Below are 26,394 nucleotides of genomic sequence, written 5' to 3' on the forward strand. Positions count from 1 at the left end.
CAATTCCAAATTAATTTTTTTACCACAATAGAGGTCAGCTAGTGTGGGTATTTGAAATTAACAACAGCTGACGTGACTTAAATTCTTACAGAAGGAGTAAAAATCTGTAGGGGCAATTGAAACATGACAAAAGAAATATACTGTTTAGAAAAAAAAAATTCTCTCTAAAAAATGGATGTGATAGGCCAATACGGAAGTTCTGAGTTCCCCAAGAGTTATTTCCCTTTGTCGAACTCTTCCGTAAATTATGACGTAAAATATTATGACAGTGGGTACATTTGCTAATTACTATCATTGTATTATTTCTTGAAAGATGATATCCAGAGTTTCTGAGACCATCCTATCTCAGGGAAAAGGCAACTTTAGTGAGTTTATGAGTATTGGATAACAAAATGGCTCAAACAAATACTGTTAATTGCCATCTTTCGTTGATAAAAGCGTCACTCATGTAGAAGAGGAAACGAATAATGATTTAATAGCCAATTTGATGATCTTATTTAAACAGATTATGCTTGATATGGCCAGAATATACATACCAGTGATTGATATTATAAACAAAAGTTACGCTTTTATTACATTAATCGTACGTAATCGTTATGTACAATGCCCAGTCTACGATATAATGTATACATTGTGTACCCACCATACGTCATAAAATGCGAAAGAGTTCGACAAAGGGAAATAATTTTTGTGTATTACTCGGAACTTGCGTATTCAACTTAATTGATAGATTATCATCCCCGCTCACCCCTAAAAAATCGGCCCGCCCTGAATTTTTTATTTTGCGAAACTTCCGGAAAATTTTCATTTCCTAATCCGGTATTTACACTTCTTGTTTACATTTCCGGTATAGCACCGTGGAAAGCCATGTGAAGAAAATAGATATGGTTTTCTTAATTTTTCACGTTCTTATGTGAAAGGAAGGGATTCATGTTCTTCATATCTTGAAGAAGTTTTGTATGTTTTTGTGTTTGAAATTAAAGCTTAACCTTGAATTTGTCTGTGAAATAAGCATAGATTGATATCCATCTGACAATAAATGAAACAGTTCTGTTGACAAAAACTCGTTTGTCATTAATATTTTTCTCAGAAAATAAAAATTAAAAGATAAAATCCTCCCACCCGCCCCATAATTTTTGGTGACCCTGAATGATAATCGATCTACTAATTAAGTTGAATTGGCCTTATATGCAAATAGTTATTTTTATTTTAGGTTTAAAATTTAGACAAATACAACAATGCCTAAAAGTAATATCACGTTCAAAATTGTTAAATGTCTAAGTATGAAGCAGAAGTGGTCACGACTCTGTGGTGTCCTTTATTTCGAGCTCACAAGGATATATCAGATCGACATATGAATGTAAGCTATTATTGTTAATAGACAAAACATCATCGACAGTGCTCCAAGTTGCGAGTAAAACGGTCGCATTTGCGACCAGAAAATCGATTTTGCGACTAGAGATTATATTTAAGTCGCATTTTTGCGAGTGGAAAAAAATTGGGCATCCAGTAAATTTTGTAATCGGGATCGGAATTCAGTCTGAATAAATATGTTTCAGTCTCGGTCAAAACAGCGTTTGAAAGCAATCAAGATGCTGGTAAAACGAGGGTTAAAGCACTTTGGACTTAGGGCTATTCCAGAAATAAATACATTGGGGGGGGGGGGGGGGGGGGGGGGGGGTCGGGAGGCACCTTTTGTATATACCAAGCACCCATAAAAAATTACCCCATCACCCATCAAATTGATAAACTCATTTTACAATGACCCATCTAATTAAAAAAAAAAATAACCAGACCCACCACAAAAATATTTTTAAAAATGAAAACGGTACAAATCTCGCGAGGTTTTCGGGACAAACATTCTAGTCAATGACGCGGTAATGCCTGTGCGACATTGTATCACAGTAATTCTGAAGAAACGATGTCAAATCAACAATCAAAGGCATCTATGGCGGGAATGTTGGAAAGATTGGGAGTTCAAACGATGCTATTATCATGAAATGGGTATGGATATGTTTTTCCACGAATCGTTCGTCTTCTAATGGAGCCCGCGCTGCGCCCGGAGGCCTCTATATCACCATCACACTGACTGATAAATATAACGCATCGGTACCCTCGTATAAATCAACTAAGGTTTGCTTATTTTTATTAGAAAACGGAATACCTATTGGTTTCAAAATATTCCCAAAATCGATGCACTGTAAACTGTAATAATCTACAGAACAGAGTTCGCCGCCATCACGTCCAAAGGGACCCTACTAAACGCGCCTCTAATTTGAAGAGTGCCGTAATGGAAAGTTATGCGCTGCAAAGAGCGACAACTCGAATAGTTCTATGTTACTTCCGATTTTGAAAGCAGCATTTCGAAAGCACGTTTTCAATTTTCCCTCCGACGTTTTGTAACCAACACGACAAGAGCGACAATAAAAATATTCTGAAAACTCAACACCCACGTGGCACAAAAAACAATAGAAACTACCCACAATAAATATTTTTTTAACAGTCCAACCACGGACCAAATAAAATATGAAAAAATACGACCACCCACACAAAAAAATATCATTTGCCGCCCCCCCCCCCCCCCCCTATTTGATCATTTCTGGAACAGCCCTTAGTAAAAAGTAGAAGCCTCGGCCTAGTACATGTAGCAAAGAAATTAAAAAATCACACGGAGAAAGTTCTGCATTTAAAGATGACGTAGCTGCATGTGTCTAAAGAAAAATGCAAAAGTAAAGGAAGAACCCCAATCCTAATGGCTGAAGGAATTTTCGTGGTTGATATACAGAGATTGCAAAATGTTTTACAGATTTTGTGAGGCCAATCAGCCAGCAACATCCACCATTTCTGGACACCCATTGTCCGATTTCACCACGACCTGGTGTACATCTTTCAAATGTGGAAGTGTGACTATTCACGGTAACAGTAAGAGACACGCCTTGTACATGACTGCATTATTAGCAGTAAGTCGAGCGGAGCAACTGTTGCTGCTAATTTTCAGACATTTACAAAATCGGGATGTAGTGTTCTTATTGATGCTGGTACTGATTGTTCAGCAAAATATCCAACAAAAGTAGAAGCTCTTATTCGCATAAGCAGTGAAGGCCCACTTATTGAGGACTTAAGCAAATCCTTGTTTGGAAGCTGCATGGGTTTTCCTCCCCAGAAGCATACTATAAAATATACAAGATGACCCAATGCAATACAACTTTTGCCAGAGTAAATACTTGACTTGTTAGCATCCAGCATGTTTCACAGTACATTTCTATTCAGTTTAAAAATAAGACCTACAAGGGTTTTTTTTAAATTTGAATATCTTTCAAGAAAAAAATATACACCCATGTATGCGTTTTGTTTGTTTTATTTACAAAATCTTTTACCATAGCAAGTAGAACTTTTGAACATGGCGACTAGAAATTTGAAAATGGCGACCAGAAATATTTCTAGGTCGCCATTTTGCGACCTGATAGCAGATGTGACTTGGAGCACTGATCGATATATCTAAATGTCGAATTGAAGGCCACAGCTAGAGATTTTTTCTTCTCACGTAGAAGTTTTTGAATAAATTCTGCTTCATATGAATATAGAAACAGGTCAGCTAACAAAGGAGCACAATTCGTGCCCATGGGAATTCCAACAGACTGTTGGAAGACCTGATCACCAAAGACCACAAAGATATTGTCAATGAGGAACTATGCAGAGTATACAGTGCGGATCTAAGAAGTTTGATTTTGATTAGACTGGGGCTCCCTAGTTCTCATAGGCAGGGCCCTAATGAAAATTTGTCCATTTGAAATGAGCACATTTACCTTTCATTTGAACACATTCTTCCCTCTTTACCCTGATAAAGCTCTCAGCCAATTTTGCTTAAACTATGGTGAGTGTATGGTTCTCAACAAGAACATCAAAGAGTAAAACTTTACTAACTTTAGACAATGCCACGATGTAAATGTAAACATGAAAGCCGCAGCTGCAGAATTCTTATGATGGACAAAAATGTACAAAAAATTGTAGATAACTTTAAACTAGGCTTTAATTCCATCAATATTGGTATACAGACTGTGTCACTAAAGCACGAATACCGAGTAGGACCAAAACCTCCCTCCACCCAAACTTTGGATATTTTCATGCATTTCAAGTTGTGAAATACTAAGTGTTAGTACTCAGTATAGGTTATAGACCCCCTGGAAAAATTGCATTGGAACCCACTTCCCTGTGAGAAATTTCTAGATTCATGCATGTATGTAGCTGTGCTTACCCTAACAGTAGCACCATCAACATATTAACTGTTGTTCTACAAACCACAAACCTAGAAATATATTCCTTCCATACGCACACACTTCAAGTGTTTCATTGACATATGGGTTCAATGCACAGTGGTAGACAAATCTGGCTGGCTCTGAGCATGCACCAGCAAGGGCTGTACAGTTCTTTCTTTGGGCTGCCTCAATCCACTCTGTTTCATTTCCTGGACATTTGTAAACTTTGGTGACTGTTCCTCTTGAGGCTTCACATGAGTCTTCAGAATCAACCTAATTAAAATCAGCATCAAATCAATTGATTTAAGACTATTTGTTCTTCTTGCTTTTGAAAATGATTCTTTAAATTAGACATTACTGTACGGTGACCGCCCAGTATTCCGACGGTCCGATGGGCCGGCATTCCGACGGTCCGATAGTCCGACGGGCCGGTATTCTGACGGTCCGATAGTTCGACGGTCTGGTATGTCAACAAGTAAGATGGCATGGATAACTTAATGAGTTTGTATAATTTAATCATTAAATCATATAATAAAATGAATGTTGCTGGGGTTTTTTTTTCCAGTCAATAAGATGATTTAGTTATCTTCGAAGTACAGTATTCACCTCGTCCTTTGGGCTCGGTGAATATTGTACTACTCAGGCGGCTTAATCACTGTATTGACCTCAAAAACAGCAATATTTGTATAATGTTACATTTTTTATCAATTTGTTAGTCACTGGTATCTGTTAATTAGCTTGCAAAAAATTGCATAATAGGGGAAATGTGGTTATAATTCTCATTTTTACTACGAAATCAGAGAAATGAAAAGTTGTTTTAAAACAGCATTCGTCCTATGTTTCAAACATCAGCTTATACCACAGGCATGTGTTTGAGTAACAGGTATTCTGATAAGTTGGGTCTGGTAATATGGCAATAGTGGGGAGAATGATGTCCTACAGCGGAAAACCGAAAAAGAGGGTCAGTAAAAGTCTTACAAACATACAAATATTTACAGTATTAGCTGACAATATCTTAATATTTATGCTAATAAACATTATAAATTTACTAGGAATGGAATAAACATGTTGTTTCTCGGCTGCATTTCCTCAAAATATCTTCAAATTGATATAAACTAGTGTAAACATGCATGTTCTTCGTTACGGACGCCATTTAATGGCATGGCACTGTAATTTACAATCTCAATCGGTTACTTAGTGATATTTTGAGTTTTATTCCAAATTTTTTTAGAGGGGATATTTACCAGCATAATTAATATACTTCATTTGTAATTTTTTGTTTTAATTGGGGCATTTTTCACGCCTATAATCATAACAACTTCTTCTACAATTAAGTCATTTCCTATAAGGTACGTCTTTGACTCGATCACTTGGATATAACGTCGACACCGGGGCTCTGTTTTTCCTTTGTTTGCTCTGTTTGCTTTTAAGGTTTTTTCCCTTTTCTTTCCTTTTTGTTGTCAACAAACATGGTTATTGCAATATTATGAATGTATGAATGAATGTTATTTTTGCCATTTTTTTTAAAAATTTTACTTTCTGTACGCGACAGCTCATTGTAACATTCATTTTGTTGTGATTGATTATACAGATTAAAACTTACGACACGGGTGTAGCAGTCTTTCATCATCGACCAAAATATAATTTGCCTCTTTATCTTGATAATAATTAATTTCATAGACTACTAAATTCATATTCATACACAAAGACCTAGTCAGTTAGATCTCAAAATGATGTAAGAATTTTATCATGTCAGGGAGTAAGACACGGAGAGACTTAAACATATATTGAAAGACAATAATTATTTTTAAAAAGTTATGTGTTTTGGCCAGATTTCAAATCAATCCGGTCTAAAGCTTGATGATGTTTGCCCATCCGTGTAAAAAAAATTGGTTGAATTTCTCTGCAATGGTAAGGGTCATTTACTACATATATGTATTTTGCCTGTACTTCATCAGTTAGCAGTTTCAATTTCCATAAATACCGGGTTTCTCTGATTTAGTTCCCACTTGAATGATTTTGGTCAGAAATTGATTGTCTGATTTATAATCAGACTGTGTCGATTTTGGCGGTTTCTGGTGAATTTCCATAAAATAATGCCTGACATGAATGAAATTTAACTCTATTAATTAAAATTTTTGGTGATGGTCAACATGTCGGACTATCGGACCATCGGACCGTCGGAATACCGGCCCTTTGGACTATCGGACCGTCGGAATACTGGAGCGCGTTTTACAAAAGAACTTATGACTTACGACAAACTTTACATACTGGAATTTTCCGGTTTATTGTAAGGTTATTCAATCCAAATGCAGAATATTTCTTTAAAATGTTGAAATTAAGCCTCGGAAAAGTTTTACTTTATTCATTTAAAGTAATAACTGTGTATTACAATTTAAGACTTGTGACTTTGCCGTAATTAGTTGTTTTGTAAAACGGGCCCCTGGGCTTGAACCTTACTGTACAAGCTAGGTCTTCATTCTGCTACAACATCAATGTTGCTATTCTAAATGCTTCGTTTGCTGATTTTGAATGCTTGTTTGTTGACATATCAAAATCAACATATTGATTTATCGAGATAAAAACACAGATAAAAATATGAGTAAAACATTTCATTTTGTATACAAACCAGAATTTTAATCCATTTTCAACATGTCATGTCCCCTGTCCCGGGTTTACGTTAACTGGTCTTAGGAGCTGTCACAATTGGGGACCATGCAGCTAAGAGAAAAGCAGGTAAACCCGGGACAGGGGCATGTTGAAAATGGATTAAAAGCAAGTAAGTTTTGATTTCCTTGTGACGGTTTTGTGCATTGCTGTTAAATGTTTGAAAACAACTTGTCTATTGCGTAAATCCAGGCACATCTGAGTCGAAACATTGGTCGAAGCATAAACCGTCACCGACTCCAGTATTTACACATTTTCCAGAATCAAAACTAGTCTGAAATATCTGACGTTTTCCTGGCTTTTTTATGATTTTGATATTTACCGTGCCAGGAAAACGTCAGAACCAGCGTAAACTGGAAATTCGCCGCCTCCAGTTGGAGGCGGCATTCTTGGGCCAATATTAAATACTTGCGAGCCGAATCCAATGTTAAAATCATAATTAATCAATAAAACGATGCTTCTTATACTTACTAATATCGCTTAAAAGAAAATATCACTCCAAAATTCGTTAACAGAAGCACACAATTGTAGTCAACCGAATTTTCGCTGTCATTTAAGCGAACGAGTCACGTGACTCATAACAGCTCGAAAGTTTGTTAAAATGTTTTCATGAGGTTGTTTATGTGATTAAAAAACCCATAAAATCTATATTAGTAAGTACAAGAGTCACCGTTTTATTGATTAATTATGATTTTAACATTGGATTTGGGTCGCAAGTATTTAAAATAGGCCCGAGAATGCCGCCTCCAACTGGAGGCGGCGAATTTCCAGTTTACATAATGGCACCGGTTCTGATGTTTTCCTGGCACGGTAAATATCAAAATCATAGAAAAGCCAGGAAAACGTCAGATATTTCGGACTAAATCAAAACATGAATGTTTACGAAGAGAAGTCGATGAAGGCTATGCCTCTCGACTTCTCTAAAGAGAATAGAGTGAAATGCATGATCAACATCGTAGATAATGACACAGAATAATGTTTTGACAGTTAATATGAGAAGTAAATCAATAAAGGAGAGATTTTCAAAGACTCTCAACTGACAGAATTGTTGGAATTTTTATATATAAATGAAAACAATATCATATATATTTTCAAAGACTGTCAAAGTTTTCTTTTTTCTATCAAAGTTATAATATGCAGTTACAAACAGATATGATGTTTACAAATGATGACATATAGGATAAGGGTATACAAAACTTGAATAAAACTAAATTATGTATGTTACTCATTAAAATTGTTAATTTTTGTGCTGTCACTAAATAAATTGGACCTAACATGAACCAAATAGAAAAAAAAACGAATCGTGCTGTTCTGAATCAAAACGGAACCGAATCAAGCTAACCCTGAATCGTCCCAGCCCTAATGCATTGGCTACAGTAAGGTCAATATTAAAGCTCATACTCGGAATGTTACAGACGCACACAATTTACGCAATGCAAAGTTGGAGTTCAATAAATTCTCAGGATATTGAACGCTAACATTCTCTAGATTTAACGCAGATTTTATAATAGACTATTTATTAGCTATATAATAAATACACTTATTCTACACCTGAAAGTATACCTTCGGTTGTTATAGGATTTCATATCACATCGTGATTAGTTGCATCTCATATCTTAAGGATATGCGGGACGATGATCACGTGATGGTTGCAAATTTATAAATTTAGAACCGGACGCAGCGTAGTTAAGCTTCCCGAGAAAAATCACAATACTGTACAGACACACTATACGACGTCATAATAAAAAAAAGTACGTCACGACGTTGTATCGCGGGGAAAATGTCATCATATTTTGATGTAATTTGCTACCGCTGTCAAGTGTTTTGTTGTAAATCTGTTGATTGAATTCTTGTCAAATGATAATTTTCATTTTATTTCATAGTGATTACAAGTCTCTTTTTCATATATGTACATTGCATATATTATATATATGTATAGTATGCGCCACAATAATTTTGATAGTATAGCCTATAAGTCACCGAAATCGCTCCTACATGCACATGCAATTTGCATCTCTAGGCATTTACAAAAAGAAAGTCAACCGTCTGTAAACAATGACTCAGTGCAAGTGTAAGATGATGATCGTTTGTTGATATTTACTATAGTAGTGTGAAACTAGAACTGGACACACATTTCTCCGAATCTTGCTTGGGAAATGTACAAACTATTCAGGTGCTTTTATAATCGATCCTCCTTGTTTGCGAAAAATACCCCCCCCCCCCCCCCCTTATGATGACAAACGTTACTTTTGGTCAAATATTATCGTCCATACTAGGAATGTTTAATTTTTGCAAGCATTTTCATGTAAATATAAGTACGCTTTATCTCTGAAACTATTTCATATTCCAAATTATTTTTACTAACTTTACGAAACACTGCTGTGGAAATGGTATAATTTCAAAAATATGACACACGTTGGAATTTATGCGAGAAGCAGACATGTGAAAAAGAAAAAGGTGCAAAGTCACAACATGTGCGATACATAAATACCTTGAAAAATAGCATGGAGACGATCGAGTCAAGCGACACTAACTACCATAGCCGCGGAAATGCTGTTGATCTAGCTCATATTGACGTTAACTAGACCTAACCCGTGGTTTGAAAGAAGACGTATTGCTTAGAGCTAGACTAGACGTTTTGTTCGAAGCCATGTTTAATATATACATGTATATTTTAAAAAAAATTAATTTGTTTCCATTAACTCAATTTTTGTTCCATAATTATGAAAATTTTAAATATTTCAATAGGTTCAAAACAAATATAGTTCCTAACAATGTATTCCAAAACAGACACGAAGAATTAGGCTGCCCCCCCCCCCCCCCCCCCTTGCACCACCCCCCACCTTTGACGATGAGCTTTTTTTTTTTAATTTTGTGGTGCAAATAAATTGAGACTGTCCCATCCCCCATTACTTTTAACAGTAGTTGTTGTACATGAAAAGAATATAAGCTTGAAAGTTATTAATAACTAATATTTCGCCCAGCCTAACCCCAAGTGAACATATCAATGTATAACTTCAAGGACGCCTACCTCAAAATCAAGATTAGCTTCACCCCTTCATATTTCTACAGGAAGTTGGGTATATGAATAGCTTTTAATTGCAGTGTTTGAAAAAAAATTCATTGACAAGTTTTTGAGCAGTGCTTCATTTAGTATCTGGACTACCCTGTTTTTGAGTACCAATTTCCACCCCAAATCCTTAAATTTTCCCAATTTCTTATTATATGGTTATGTTTAGGCATTTTATTATTATATATTTTATATTTTACATATATTCTAAAAATTATTGTAAAAGATATAGATAAAAATTCCATCAAATTATTTTTTTGAATTGAAAATCGGAATAATCTTGTAAAATTCACAATTTTCGAAAAGGGGGTTAATTCAATGCTTATTATCTCCCTTGTATACCTAGAAAGTGGCCATGAAATTTATACACATTGTACAGGACATCCTGATGGTGCTTCATGAAAAAAAGAATTGACGAGTTATTTTTGGCCACATCGTCCCGCATGTCCTTAATGCAACATATAAAATGGTATCTTATTACTTAAATATTCTACCTTTGTTGATATTGGGATGTCTTTTTAAAGAATTTTCATATTCCTAACAAACAAGAGGCCCATAGAAATTATTACTATGTGTAATACAGTAAAATATCTCTATCTCGAAGTCCGAGGGACCTCGAAAAAACTTCGAGATATCCGGGGGTTCGAGCTATCCAAAATCGATTTTGGATATTTTTTTGAAGGAGGATATTTTATGCATAGTATGGGATTTGCATTATAAACAACAACCCTGTTGCGGTTTCTTATAGTTTAATGCAAGTTGATGAATTAATATTGTGGAATATTTCAAAGACAAACATTTCGTTTATATATATATTAACATCCAATTGAATTCACAATGTGTTTCAAAATTAAGATGATCATGCCTGTATGCCTAGTTTAAGTTTACTGATGCCCAGGCTCGACTGGCATGTAGTTATTGCGTTGTAATGAAAGACCTATCACGTAAGAAACAAAAAAGACGGATTTAAAAAAAAAAACTTTTAAATGTTTATTAAATAAATTTTCGTGTTTTCTCTATACTAGTTTTAATGATGAAGCGTGTTTTATCAAATGCATTATCGTTAACAAGAGCATTACCTTCAAGCGTACTTCGACGATTTTGTGCGTTTATCTAACCAACATGTTAATGATATAGCGTGTGTCATTCAAAACACCATCCCTGGAATCGGGTGTGTTAGTTCATAATTGGCGGTGAACTTTAGCCGTAATGTTGGGAGGCTTCACTAATCACCCAAGCTGTTGAACCAATTATGGCGACCAAGGTCTACTCGGAAAAAGCGAGCGTGGATTAGCGGTCATTAATTATAGTTGATGTAGCCGCGGGTGTGAATGTGTGACTTAACGACGCCAGGTATGGTAAGCAGAGCGGAAAATTGACTGCACTTCAAGATAAACCAGGTGAATTTGGGGTATGGGACCTTGAAAATACTTCAACATAAGCGGAGTATTCGAGATTACCGTGTTCGAAATATGAGAAGTTTTTTTAATCATTTATATAGGGAAAACGGTCAGGACCGGCGGTCGACTTTGACTCAAGCGGGGTATTCGAGATACAGATATTTTACTGTATATCATAGCTCCTGAATACAAGAAAATACCAAAAGTTGGGTGCCATGGAATCCTCAAATCGTTTCATGGAGTCGGATGGTGGTCTAATCGCTAAAGCTCTGAATAAGGGTAATAAGGTCACTCAGGTTTTTGACCGTTTACAGCGAGCTGGGACGGGAAAAAAATACAAGAGCATGTACATCCTGGAATGTTCTTTGAGAACATTTCAGTGCCCCAACTGTGACTTCAATACCAGTAGGGAGATAAATGCAAGAAGACATATTAAGGGGTGCCACCCTTTTCTGAAGTCCAACGAGAACCCCATTAAACTGAGCACAAAAGAGTAAAGTAAGGGGAAGGCAGGTGGTTCGCTGCACGAAGAAAAGAACGATGAGGAAAGCGCAAATAAAGATTGGATGGACCAAGACCCTGGTGAAGTTATAGGTGACGTGTCGTCTACAGACTCATCTAGTGATGAGAATGAAAAAGCTGCTATTGATGAGCAAAAGGAGAGACAGAATCCAGAGAAGGAGGACAACCTTTTAGAAGAAGACCCAGCAGTCTTTACCTTTCACAAGAAAGAGATCAAGTATGGAGGAGATCCCTATTCCTGAGAAGATTGCTCTTATGGAGAGATCCACCCAGGTTGATATGGATCGAGCCAACAATTCCCCCTGTAGAAAGTAGTAGAATCAACACTGGCACACAGACATCCCCAAAGAAAAAAGTAGTTGTGACAACAATGATCAGAAAGCGTAGAGAAGGTGATGCTGATATAAAGGTCATCAGGAAGGAGATCATTTTTAAATGACTTGATGATATATTTTTCTATTGTCTACTGTATTGTTACAAACACTGGTAGTGTACAGTACATATTCTTTGACAATTGTACACATTTTCAGTATTTAATAACTTGTGGAGTTTTAAGCATAAATCACATTATATATCATTGAATACTTATCCTTGGTTGATTTCTGTTTTCATGCGGGATGCATGACATCAGAGGCATGAGAAATGTAATATTCTGGGAATTTATCCATCAACTATCCAGGTTCTGCATTGTAGTTTTCAATGTAAACATCCGTATTAATTAGTCACATAACCTAGCATTATAAACACAGCGCAAAACAGATGTCATCTGTCAATTATATCGTCAAAGCCCAGAGTGAGAAAACGTGGTGGACAAAGATTAACAGTAAGTTGCAAGCAATAAAGTGATTTACTGAGTAAGCCAGTGTTTGATTCCGTACATTGTAACAGTGTTACAGTGGAGGCGTTGAGACTCTCCTTTTAATGGGCTGACCTTAGTCGTAAGAGGCCTAGCTGCCACTGCCACGCTCCAACATTGCTTGACAATATCTCGCATAATGAATGGTAATTAATGTTATGCATTACTGCAAGAACAGGACAGACGGACTCAAAATTCTAAGTTCAATAGGGGAATACATCTAACTCCCCAAAAAATTACTGAATCGGAATTTTCTACGAATATGCACATCTATACAGTGTGTCCTTACTACAAAGTTTCACGAAATTCTGTTGAGCGGTCTCAAAAGAGTTGCGTTGACAAGAACAGGACTTGAAATTTTAAGTTCAAAAGGGACATAACTCCCAGAAACTAGAAAACTGACATGGTCAGCAAGGGCCCCACTGAAGGTTATTAGAGGAAAGTGACATCTGTATTTGATATAGCAATGTTTGGGGCTGGTATATATATATCAGAATTAATAATATTCAAAGATATATTGGAATGCGAATTTGTGAAAAAGGAATCATGAAGCATATAATTTATGACTGATGCAAATTTAAATCACTTCTGTTTGACACACACTCATCCACTCAAACACAACAGAGTGCAACTAAATCCCATTGCAAGGGGATTCATATAATATTGGTATTCTGTCATAGACAAGACGAAGTCTGCAGATAGCTAACCGCCTTTTAATGTTGCACAGGTGCAAGTGAAAGTGAAAGTGGTAAAAGGCTACAAACAAAACAAAACAATCATAAGTTCACAATCATGACACACATCAATATACAATGTATATAACATGCAAATACATGCATGGTATCCTCCAAATGAAATATAAAGTCATCTGATATCTAATTAATTCAGTATCAAATATTGAGATGAATGACACACATAGCAGAAGGTAACTTATGCCGATACAACTATGACACTAATGGTGAACCGTAGAATGTAGGAATTGAATAAATCAGTAATATTTACAAGAATCAAGTATGTATTGCAACAATACCATCAATTACTTATGACTTCAAGATAATTAAGCTGACTCTTGACTAAACACATGTTGCATGCGTATGATTGACACAACTCAATTCGATCTGCAACAATGTGCAAATGTAAACAATAGATCATAATTGAAAATACAAATATATCAGCACGATAAGTACAAATGATTTACAAATAAATGTAAATACTTACACCGTGGCGAACCAAAAAGAAAAGATGAATACACAGAATGCTCTAAACATTGCTGGCGCGAAGAAAAAACGTGCGTTAACTCAAAATACAAAAGAGTTCCATCCTCTCTTATATAATTAACTCGTACATACGTAATTCGTATAGAAAGAGAATGTTTCGCAAGTTGATTCAAACATATGACAGGACAATTGGATAACTGGTACAAAATGTGGTACATACTATCTGAAAAGGATTATGAATTTGACATAATGATGTCTAGAAAAAGGAAATTCTGACATTGGGGGTCTAAGCATTTTCAAACACATTTGATAGCTAGAGGTGTTCTACATTTTTAAAAATAGAAATCTATAGAATGTATGTCTTTACATAAATACATAGGTGAGACAGTTTCTATTATTCCTAGGAGAGACATACCATGCATGCACCAAAAAAAATCATAAGCAAATATCAGAATACTCGAGTAGAAAATGTGGACCTTACCGTCAACATGCGCAGTGAAACACCATTTTGAAATTTTCACCAACGAAAGTTTGGTAACAGTAATGAATAAGGTACACTCATTTTGTATCTATTTTGTAACTTTCTTTATTAAAAGGAACAGTTCTCTAAGATGTAACTTGCAATTAGTACATAATTCAAAGAAGCAGTTTCACTTTGCAACCTGCAGATATCAGAAATTTAATTTTGCATTCCGATCCCGATTGAGAGTTGTTGACTGGGAATGAAGTGTTAATTCAATATACATGACAAACATCATGCATATTTTATATAACATTAAAAAAAAAACAATACACATACATAATGTTGTAGAGTTATTTTTTGTAAATTTTCTATATCAATACAATATATCAGAATTCAATAAGAATTATCTCCCTTAGTAGTAAATAGATATAGTCATAATAAGAAAGATGATGACATACAAACAGACAGACAAAGTGACATGACCCCAAAATCTATAGGTGTCTTTCTCTTAATGTAAATTATTTCTGTACAAAATTTGAAAACTGTACAATGAAATCTGTTTGAGTTATTGTGTCACAAAGACAGTGTTCATAATAATTAAGATGACAACATACTGACAGACAGACTAAGTGACATGACCCCAAAATCTATGGGCGTCTTCCTCTTATTGTAAATTATTTCTGTACAAAATTTCAAAACTGTACAATGAAAACTGTTTGAGTTGTTGTGTCACAAAGAAAGTGTTCATAATGACAAAGATGATGACATACAGACAGACAGACAAAGTGACAAGACCCCCAAAATCTATAGACGTCTTCCTCTTGCTGTAAATTATTTCTGTACAAAATTTGAAAACTGTACAATAAAAACTTTTTGAATTATCGTGTCACAAAGAAAGTGTTGACGGACAGACGGACGGACGGACAATCTTATTACTATAAAGCTTCCTGAAACAGAATTTCCTGGGAATATGTACATCTACACAGTATGTCCTTATTAACTACAAAGTTTCACAAAATTCTGTTGAGCGGTCTCAGAGCTATAGGAGTTGCGCTGACAAGAACATGACACACGGGCTCGAAATTTTAAGTTCAAAGGGGGCATAACTCTAAGAAAAATTATTGAATCCGAATTTCCTGGGAATATGCACATCTACACAGAATGTCCTTGTCAACTACAAAGTTTCACAAAATTCTGTCGAGCGGTCTCAGAGGACAGACGGGATCGAAATTCCAAGTTCAAAAGAGGCAGAAAAATTATTGAATCCAAATTTCCTGGGAATATGCACATCTACACGGTGTGTCCTTATTAACTAAATGAAATGTTTCACGAAATTCTGTTGAGCAGTTTCAGAGGAGTTGCACTGACAAAAAAAGGGACTGACGGGTCAAAAACATACCCTTCGCAACTTCGTTGCATGGGGTATAATTATTTTGATATTACAAATCATTTGGTTAACCCCTGATCTTTGTACTTTGATTAAATTTCCTTGATTTCAAAGCAATTATTAACCTAGCTAGGTAGGGGTAGGCCATATTTGTATATATTTGCTGGCCCAATTTCTAATAACATTCTCAGTTTCAGTTTAATTATCAATTATGAAAGTTGCTATTCTAATTACATGTTGAACCCTTGAATTGACAAGGCACGAACTTGGATCGCCTTCTAACGTATAAGGAAATACGATACAATATGACATATGAAAGCCTAATATCACTTGTTATTCAAAAAAAGTTTTTGAAATTAATGGTCAAACTTCAAGGTCAAGATCACAAGGTCTTGATTTTAAGCTGCAATCTACATTGCATAGAAATGAAAATAGAAACAGAGAACTCCATATGGACGGACGTACAAACATCGCTGTACCATAATATATCACATTTATTAATGACACTGAGCCGAATAATACTGCAACAATCATTCAAATCTTACCAATGATGCCACAGCACAGACAATCATAGCAAGACTTGCAAATTTCATATTCAGCAGCTAAATTCAAGATTTTCTCTTCCTCTGTGATTAATCTGTAATTATATAACATATATACATCATAACATGTATACAGAGTTTACGAAACTTGTCGATTCTGTCAGATTTGTCTTCAAAAATTATACAAGTGCAGTACATGTAATAGCCAGTCTTCATTCATGTCCAACATAAAAGAGTAACATAATTATCAATATTTTTTTCTAAAATCTAATACTTTATTGATCACTTACAAATAACGTAAATAATCAAAGTACTAATACAGTAAAAAGTACTGAAAGACGGGGTCAAATTATTCAATGCATAACTTTCAGAAATGGTGCAGTTATGCTAGTCAGACCCTGAAGTGTATACTACGTACACCCTTGCACGGAACGGTACGAAACGATTCTTGCACGGAATGGTGAACGGTTTGCACAAAACGCTGAACGGTCTGCACGGAATGGGGAACGGTTTGCATGAAACACTCTGCACGAAACGCTGACCACTTTGTAGGCGGGGCTTGCATGCTTTGTGAAAGGTCTGCACAAAATGGTAGGCGTGGCTTGCACGCTTTGATTTTTGCTGTATTATTTGTTTCAAGTAGTTTCAATATAATGGCAGTATTCTAGATATTAAAAAAAGGTTAAGAAAGAAATGATAATGATTCATTTTAAAATTATTGCACATGTACGATGCGGTAAATTTCATTTTTTACTTATTAGATCGATGACTTATGAACACGTGGAAATGAAAACAAATTATTTTTTTTTTTTTTTTAATTTCGGAAATAACAGAAAACTATGCAAAAATCGTATCGTCACGGAATATTGATTAATCAAATTTTATTGATTCATTGCTCTATTAAATTCATTTAAACTGAATATAAAATGGTAGCATCTGTTTCGCTATTTTTGTATTCATTCTATCATTGTCGTTAAAATACATTTGCAATTTGTATATCATCCAGGCCTTTTCTCATGAGACAGATGTTAATAAATAAACCTATACATTTTAATATATACATGTGTACGTGTATGAAAACAGATAAAATTATTTTTAAAAAAATTCTCATCAAGAAAGATTTAAATATTTTTGGGCGGGGAGAGGGCCCGGTTGTGAACGGTCTGCACGAAACGATAGGCATCACCTGCACGCTTTGATTTTTTTGGCAGTATTTGTTTCATCCTGGGGTTAGTTTAAACAAGGGATAGTTTGATGATTTAAGAACACGTTGAATAAAAGAAAATGAATATTTTTTAACTTCGGAAATAAAGGAAAAAGATGCATAAATTGTATGGTCATGGAATATTGATTATTCAACTTTATTTATTCATTGCTCTATTAAATTCATTGAAAAAGTCGCGCTAGTGCATCGCTATTTTTAGTACATTCAATCTGAGTGCCGTTAAAACACGTGTACAATTTGTTCCAGGCCTCTTCTCATTAAGAAAGATGTTGAATAATTTAACCTATACATTTTATATACATGTATGACAACGAGTAAAATTATTAAAAACTTCTCGTCAGGTAAGACTGAAACATATTCTCGGGCGGGAATGGGAGGGGAGTTGCATCTATTGACATTGTATTAGCCAGTCGATAAGAACCTCTCACCTTGGATAAGAAGGTAAATATAAAACGAAAAGAAACAATCAAAATGTGATTGAGAAATAAATAAAACATAGAAATGAATATAGATAAAACAAATAATGACTAACTACAGTAAGGATCAACAGATATATGCAAGTAGATCTAACTTCCAATTTTAAGTAGATAAATGTTGCATTTGCCTCAATTTTAAATCTATAGAAAACTGCATTCATTTTTGAGAGAAAAAAGATATAACACATCTTTTGTCATTTTTCATTTGCCCCGCCGATTTTCACACCTTCTGTACAAATGTTAATTTCAAATACCTGGATTAGCTGACCTCTATTGTGCTTAAAAATTAAAGTACCTTGGAATCTGGGTAAAATATACAAGTTATACACAGGTCGGTCTTTGCATTATGCAGACAGTTCCAAAGAACAATTTTGATGATTTTTTAATGTAATAAGTTAAGAAAATCTTCAACATACAAATGTAACAAAATTAAGACAAATAAATTATTCCTATATACAAAAAAAAAACGTACTGAGGGCAGAGATATATATGTCTCTGCACTTGATAGAAACTACCAAGGGTAATAAAATGGTATCGTATTTTGCTCTGCCTGGTGGTTTTATGATAAACTGTTTTCTATCGATTATTTGCAGATTTTTAATCTTGAAGGCCTTCAAGAGTAAAAATCTGCAAATAATCTTACAAACATTTTGAAATAATTGCTCAAATTCCCAACCCCCATATCGAAATGACTTGCACGGTCTGTATGTTTCTAAGTGCGTGGTTTGAATGATCTGCACGTTTTTATGGGCGTGGCATGGAAGGATTCTTGCACGAAATGATTTGCATGGAACGCTGAATGGTCTGCACGAAACAATGAATGGTCTGCAGTGAACGGTTTGCATGAAACGGTGAACGGTTTGCACGGAACAAAACGAAACGCTTTGGAGGTGTAGTAGCACGTACGCTTCAGGGTCTGTAATATATGATAAATAATTCATATGAAAACTCTCCAGACAAATACTTTAATCAGACATAGGTCTTGAATTGCAGATTTACGTACAACTTCCTATTCGTGTTTTTGATATAAGAAAAGAAGTGTTCAAAATCTAAATTTTCTTAAAGTCTGTTCCTTTTTTTATGGTTTTGAGGCCAAAACAGATATCTAAAGGAATGCTTGCATGACAGTATTGTGACCTCCTAGTCTTGTGGCCAGTTTTGTTTAATCAATATGATCCAGAACTCAATATTCTTGGTTATCATTTCGCCGAGATAGTTCCTTCGAATTCCTTATTAAACCTCAATATTCTTGGTTTGTAGCTTATAGTGAGAGTCACCATTTTAACTTGTGCGCTAAACTATTCATAGCTAAATCAGGTGCTGAACTCTTGTGAAAAAGCATGAATGCTATTATAATAATAAAGTAAATGAAAAGAAATATAGAAAAAGGTATGGAACAAGGTTCAATATGTCAACAGAACAGAAAGATAACTTAATAGGTTGACATATGACAGTATATGTTTAATAGCTTATTTTATATGGACCAACATAATGAAACCAAATGTTATTTAAAAGATAAAATTGATAATGGAATACTTTGGAATTGCAATACAACCTTACAATAACACATGAACATGATGAAAGGTTACAATCAAGTGGATATGTAAACACTCCAATTCTTTCTTTAGTAAAAAAAAATTTCTAAACTACTAAAACTGTAAACATATATGCAAGAACATGTAAATTGTAAACATTGAACAAAATCGGTAACATAGTAATTTCGAATTTTTTGCCACACATTTGGGCTAGAAGTTTCCTATGCAATGAAAAATATTTACATGTTACAGTCCAACATAAATAAACAAGTCCACAAGCCAGACAACTGTTTTCTCAAGTGAAACAATATAACATGAAGTGCTGCAAATTCAGGCATTTTAGAATATTATGCATATACCAGTATCTGGACATTGTAAAAGCAATACTGTTGAATAGTAATAACATCGATACAGAACAGTGAACTATGATTGTGTAAAGAATATAATACTGTTGCAATGTGAGATTTTGAGTTAATAATACAGTCTGATGCCTGATCAGGGTTAAATAAATTGCAATGCTGGGTTTTCATCGCTATTTTCCGTATCACAGAAAAGGTTATAATGAGATGGACATGTAAACACTCCAAACTTGTATAAAACAACATGTGTTTGTGAACCAAAAATGCCCCCGATAATGGCCAATTCCGAAGATGGCCAAGGTCACAAAGACAAATATCTTGGTACCTGGTAGAAAGATCTTGTCACAAGAAATGCTTAAGTGCAATATGAAAGCTCTAATATTTACCATTTAGAAGTTATGATCAATGTCAATCTTTTTAAAAGTAGGTCAAATGTCAAGGTCAAAAGGTTTAGTACAAACGGAAAGGTCTTGTCACAAGGAATACTCATGTGAAATATTAAAGCTCTATCACTCACTGTTCAAAAGTTATTAGCAAGGTTAAAATTTTCAAAACGTAGGTCAAACTCTAAGGCCAAGGTCACTGGATCAAAAATATTGGTACCCCCAAAAAGGTCTTGTCACAAAAAATACTCATATGAAATATCAAAGCTCTAGTAGCTAGCTCTTACTGTTCAAAAGTTATTGGCAAGGTTAAAGTTTTTAAAAGTAGGTCAAACTCTAAGGTGGAGGTCACAGGGTAAAAAATGTTGATACCCACGGAAAGGTCTTGTCATAAGGAATACTCATGTGAAATATCAAAGCTCTATCACTTACTGTTCAAAAGTTATTAACAAGGTTAAAGTTTTAAAAGTAGGTCAATCTCCAAAGTCAAGCTCACAGGGTCAAGAATGTTGTACCCACAAAAAGGTCTAGTCACAAGAAATATTCATATGAAATATCAAAGCTCTAGCTCTTACTGTTCAAAAGTTATTGGGAAGGTTAAAGTTTTTAAAAAGTAGGTCAAACTCCAAGGTCAAGGTCAACAATGTTGGTACCCACGGAAAGGTCTTGTCATAAGGAATACTCATGTGAAATATCAAAGCTCTATCACTTAATTACTGTTCAAAAGTTATTAGCAAGGTTAAAGTTTCAGACAGCTAGAATGACAGAATTTCAAAATGACGGACAGTACAAAAACAATATGCCCCCTGATCTTCGATCTCGGGGGGGATTAAAAATAGTTTCTAAACTACTAGAACTGTAAATATGTACATGTAAATTGTAAACATTTTAAATTATTTACATAATTTCAAATTTTTTGACACACATTAGGACTAGAAGTTTTCTATGCAATGAAAGATATACATGTGATAGTCAATCGTATTTATATACAAGTCCACAAGCCAGACATCTTTTTTTAAATAACATAATATAAAGAACTGTAAATTATATAATTTCAAAATATTATGCATCAAAGATGCATATGGCCCAGTTGCAGTTTGGAAAATTATGCACGCTTGCATTCACGAAGTAAAAACATCCTCGTATTTTATATAGTTTATAAGTAATGAAGCTTTGAATGGCCGCAATATGTATTTAGTATGATAATGACCTTGACCTTTGGCCTTTTGATTTCAAAAGCAACATGAATCTTGAATGTCATCAGGATTTGAAGTCTGATAAACATGTACCATGCAGCAAGTACATGTATAAAAGTTAGAGGCAAGTTCAAATCTACAGTATATAGCAAAAAAGAGACTTTGGCCTTTTTGACCTCAAATATTTTATGAATAAGAAAAACGTCCAAAAGAACTCGCCTGCACAGTTGTCGGGGCCGGGTAATGTTGTTGGATTGCATTAAAACTATTTCTTTTTTGCGTGCATAGAATAAATAACACGACAAACTTCTGATACATTCGCATATTCTCGGTTTCTTCCGTAAAAAAGCCAGATGTAAACAAAGTAAGAATATTTGCTCATGAAAGCAACAATCGTTTCTGTTTGAAAGATAATTCAAATTCACCTAATAAATCAATGAAAAATAAAAAGATTGTTTGTTTCAAAATATTGATCTTATATTTTCCAAATCTGTGTACAAAATGATCAGCGCAATTTATGTGCTCTTTTCTTCCAGATAGATTCAATTCATGTGTTTTCGGCACGGCTTACGTTTTGAGGCCTCAACTGACAGTAAACTAATAGACGGGGTCACGTGACCCAAATTAAATTAGATCAAAATTGAATACATTAGGTGGCAATGTCGAGCAAGTGTACAATCAAATGTCAGGTGAATCCCTTAATTTTCAGATTTGATCATTAGAAACATATAACAGCAATATCAATTGAACAATTTCATGCTTCTGTTAAGAACAAGATGTACTGTGATCAATGCTCACTAAGAATACCCCCCGCTTACCCCAATCTCCCGAAGGGTGTTGTTAATAGGTATAAACTAGGAACACAGCATCTCCATGCGATGAAAAAAGCTGTTAAAGAATTTAAATGGAAACCATATTGCTACTTCGATGTCCAGTGCGCGTGACCTTTGACCTTTTGACCCCAAAATCGATAGGGAACATCTTCATCCCATGGGTAGTCCATATGTATGATATGGTGACTGTAGGTGGAAAGGATAACGCTTTAGAGCCCGGAAACCATATTGCTACTTCAATGTCCAGTGCGCTTGACCTTTGACCTTTTGACCCCAAAATCGATAGGGAACATCTTCATCCCATGGGTAGTCCATATGTATAATATGGTGACTGTAGGTGGAAAGGATAACGCTTTAGAGCCCGGAAACCATATTGCTACTTCGATATCCAGTGCGCTTGACCTTTGACCTTTTGACCCCAAAATCAATAGGGAATATCTTCATCCCATGGGTAGTCCATATATATGATATGGTGATGGTAGGTGGAAAGGATACTGCTTTAGAGCCCGGAAACCATTGCGTCTACAGACGAACGGACAGATGGACAACCCGATTCAAGTATACCCCCCCCCCCCCCACAACTTGTTGCGGGGAGTATAATAATCATCTATCCTAACATTAGTAAGAATATATTTTATTTATAGACAAGATATCGAGGCCCACAGGCCTTTATATCAGTCACCTGAGTACTATAGTGAAAAAGTATCACTACTCCCAAGGGCTATGAAATCTAGAAAAAAAATTCCTGTTTTGAATATATAAGCTAAATTCTAATGTTCAGCAACAGTATTAAGCAAGATGTGTTCTTAAAACTTTACTGCCCTCAAAACTGCAAGCATACACAGATGAAAGGCTTTACATAATATACAGCATTTTTTTTCTACCCATTGGTACTGGTACCGGTATACCCTTCAATTGGGGAAAATAGCGTCAAAATCAACCCAAAAAAAGGGAATTTTCTACCAATGTATTGGCAAATGCAGGAATCATTTTTCTTCAACTTTTTACGGTAATATTTGCTGTTGTGAGACATTCAGAACAGTCTTCACGAAAACATTTAAAACTTGCTGGCCAGTCGGACCAGTGAACTGTCTGAATTTACTGGCCCACAGTGAAATTTACTGGCCCCCTAAATTTTCATATGTTTATCACATACATTATGGAATGCATTGTAAAATTGTACAATTTATTAATTTACTGAAACTATGGTTACTTTATGTGCTATTTTTTATTTATTTTTATTTTGATGGTAAATTTAAGCAAAGAAGACGTTTAGAATATTTAAATCCAACATTATATTTAATATGACTTACAAAAAATCTACAAGCCCGTCGGACTTCCTGATTTTTAATTTTCACTGACCCGACCGTAAAATTCACTGGCCTCGGTCTTTGGACCACTGAGTTTTCATGAAGACTGTCAGAAATCGTCATAGGTTCATTCTAGAATTGTCATCTATCTTCAACACGTGCACTGCATGATCTGTACTTTCGATTTAATAAATTGTCAGGTGTGTTTTTTTTGGCAAGTGAATTGGGAATTTTTAGTCTCGAAATTGGAAAAAAATCAATATATTTGGCGTTATATAAGGGAAAAAACGCTGATATAATAGTTGTATTAACATTAAAAGATATGACTTATTTGAACCCATCATACAGTCAAAACCCTGGGTTGTGAAATTCACCATTTTTTGTACATCCTTTTCTGCTATTCCTAAGTATGCATTTAGATTCAATACAGTATCAGCAACCTTACACATAAATACTATATACATGTATTAATTTTGGCCCAATCCTGGGTCAGAACCCCTACCCCGGGGATTATGAAATTTACATATTTAACATTCTGTTCTACATCACTATGCATTTAGTTTTTCTTACAATTGTGTGTGGTTCTTGAGAAGAAGATTTTTGAAAATTGGTCAAGTTTGGGCAGATTTTGCCCCACCCCTAGGGAGGTGTGCAGGAGTCCTGAAATTTATAATTTATGCCCCCCTTGTACCAAAGATGCTCCATATCAAATTTGAAAAGAATTGGAATAGTAGTTATCAAGAAGTAGTTAAAAATGTTCAATTGTTAATGCACGACACACTGTCGTTGCTTTTGATATTAGAAGATCTGTTTGTAAGTTACAGATATCAGCTCATCAATTAACAAGATATGTTTGTAAAACACATATGCCCCCCCCCCCCCCCCAATGGTGCAAAATTAAAAAGGGTAATTCACACACATCATTTAATTGATAGTAGTATCATCAATTCAAAATACTGAGCAGACAATATCTTCCTATGTCAAGAGTGGATTGACCATGTGACCTAAAAATCAATAGGGGTCATCTACTCCTTATGGTGTATCAGTGTACAAAGTTTGGTGTCAATCAAGCTAATAATTCTTAAAATATAGGAGACAATATAGTACTATGTCCAGTTCAACCATTGACCTTTGACTGTGTGACCTCAAAATCGATAGGGGTCATCTTCTCCTGAAGATGTACCAGTGTACTAAGTTTGATGTCTGTCAAGCAAAGGGTTACCAGGATATTGAGTGGACAGTATATTACTATGTCCAGTTTGACCCTTGACCTTTGACCATGTGACCTCAAAATCAAGAGGGGTCATCTCCTGAAGATCTACAACTGTATCAAGTTTGATGTCTGTCAAGCAAATGGTTCTCAAGATATTGAGCAGACAGTATATTCCAATGTCCAGTTTCACCCTTGACCATATGACCTCAAAATCAATAGGGTCATCTACTACTGAAGATATACCAGTGTACCATGTTTGATGTCTGTCAAGCAAAGGGTTCTCAAGATATTGAACGGACAGTATATTCCTATGTCCAGTTTGACCCTTGACCACGTGATGTCAAATTCAATATGGGTCATCTACTCCTTAGGATGTACCAGTGTACCAAGTTTGATGTCTGTCAAGCAAAGGGTTCTTAAGATATTGAGCAGACATTATAGTCCAGAGTAGATTGACCCATGACCTTTTGAACTGAAAAACAATAGGGGTCCTCTTCTACTCATAACCAACCCACATATGAAATATCATTAGCATCAAATGAATGGTTCTCAAGATATTGAGCGAACAACATGTGGTCTACCAACTGACCAACCACTTACATACCGACCGACAGGTGCAAACCAATCAGTCTATACAAAAGTTTTTTGGACCACACAGGACATTCGGTCCTGTGTAATCAATGAACACACCGGACCGAACCAAATTTTGTCAGACCGAAAAACCTAATGTAAAAAAGAGAAACACGTGAAAATGCAAAAACCAAGGAAATCTTATTTATTATACTAGTAATACTATACCAGGGATCCCTCCCGCATAATACTTTAGACGGTCCATGCGGTTTAATCACATTCATTTACGTATTTGGATTTGTGTGATATTTTTTACTTATAACAAACATTTAATTGACTCCGCGTCAAAATAATAAAGCTTAAAACCGAATACTGAGACATCGGACATTCCGGTCCGGTGTAAAAAATGACACATCGGACCTGAGGCACTGCACATCGGTCAGGTCCGACGGTCCGATGTCTTTCGCATAGACTGACCAATATGCTCCTCTTCTTTGAAGTTGGTAGATATTCTGATATTACTAGGAATGAACGAATATGTAACAAATGCAACTCTGGTTCATTAGGTGACGAGATCCATTTTTTTTATTAAATGTGAAAAGTTTGTTGATGAAAGAAAATCTTTTTGTGGTGCTATAGAAAAAAGTTAAAATTTTTACTAAACTCGAATAAAAAATCATTTACATATTGTTCTGAAGAGCCATCTGTTCTAAATATAGCTGGAAAATTTATTTTGAACAATATACGACACTGTATTTGCATTTACTATGTGTTATGTAATCATTTCTTTCTTTACTTATATATGTACAGTACTTGTATATATTTTCATGCTGCCCCTTGAGGGCCCTTGATTGGAAAATAAAATATGTTCTATGTTCCATGTTATATAATAGGAGTATAAAAATAAAAGATAT

The 26,394-nt window shown here is 35.1% G+C and overlaps 2 protein-coding genes and 1 long non-coding RNA gene across 6 annotated transcripts in view; 1 reads left to right on the top strand and 2 right to left on the bottom strand.

Moving 5' to 3' along the window:
* LOC125677196 (platelet endothelial aggregation receptor 1-like) overlaps positions 1 to 26,394 on the top strand; it is a 351,642-nt gene that overhangs the window by 247,265 nt on the left and 77,983 nt on the right. The gene's annotated exons all lie outside the window — the stretch shown is intronic.
* LOC125649582 (uncharacterized) overlaps positions 1 to 26,394 on the bottom strand; it is a 172,572-nt gene that overhangs the window by 97,454 nt on the left and 48,724 nt on the right. For both annotated transcript variants that reach the window (XM_056157956.1, XM_056157957.1), the window contains 2 exons: positions 16,384 to 16,475; positions 4,307 to 4,529 (listed from right to left, as the gene is read on the bottom strand). In XM_056157956.1, coding sequence (XP_056013931.1) covers positions 4,307 to 4,529; positions 16,384 to 16,431 — 271 coding nt within the window. In that variant the 5' untranslated portion in view covers positions 16,432 to 16,475. The remainder of the gene's footprint in view (positions 1 to 4,306; positions 4,530 to 16,383; positions 16,476 to 26,394) is intronic.
* Positions 13,469 to 14,087, bottom strand: LOC125649566 (uncharacterized). Its single transcript, XR_007360735.2, has 2 exons — positions 13,990 to 14,087; positions 13,469 to 13,527 (listed from the first exon to the last, which is right to left on the bottom strand). It is a non-coding gene; the product is annotated as an uncharacterized LOC125649566 (long non-coding RNA).

This window comes from Ostrea edulis, chromosome 3 (assembly GCF_947568905.1).
Source record: "Ostrea edulis chromosome 3, xbOstEdul1.1, whole genome shotgun sequence".
Taxonomy (NCBI): domain Eukaryota; kingdom Metazoa; phylum Mollusca; class Bivalvia; order Ostreida; family Ostreidae; genus Ostrea; species Ostrea edulis.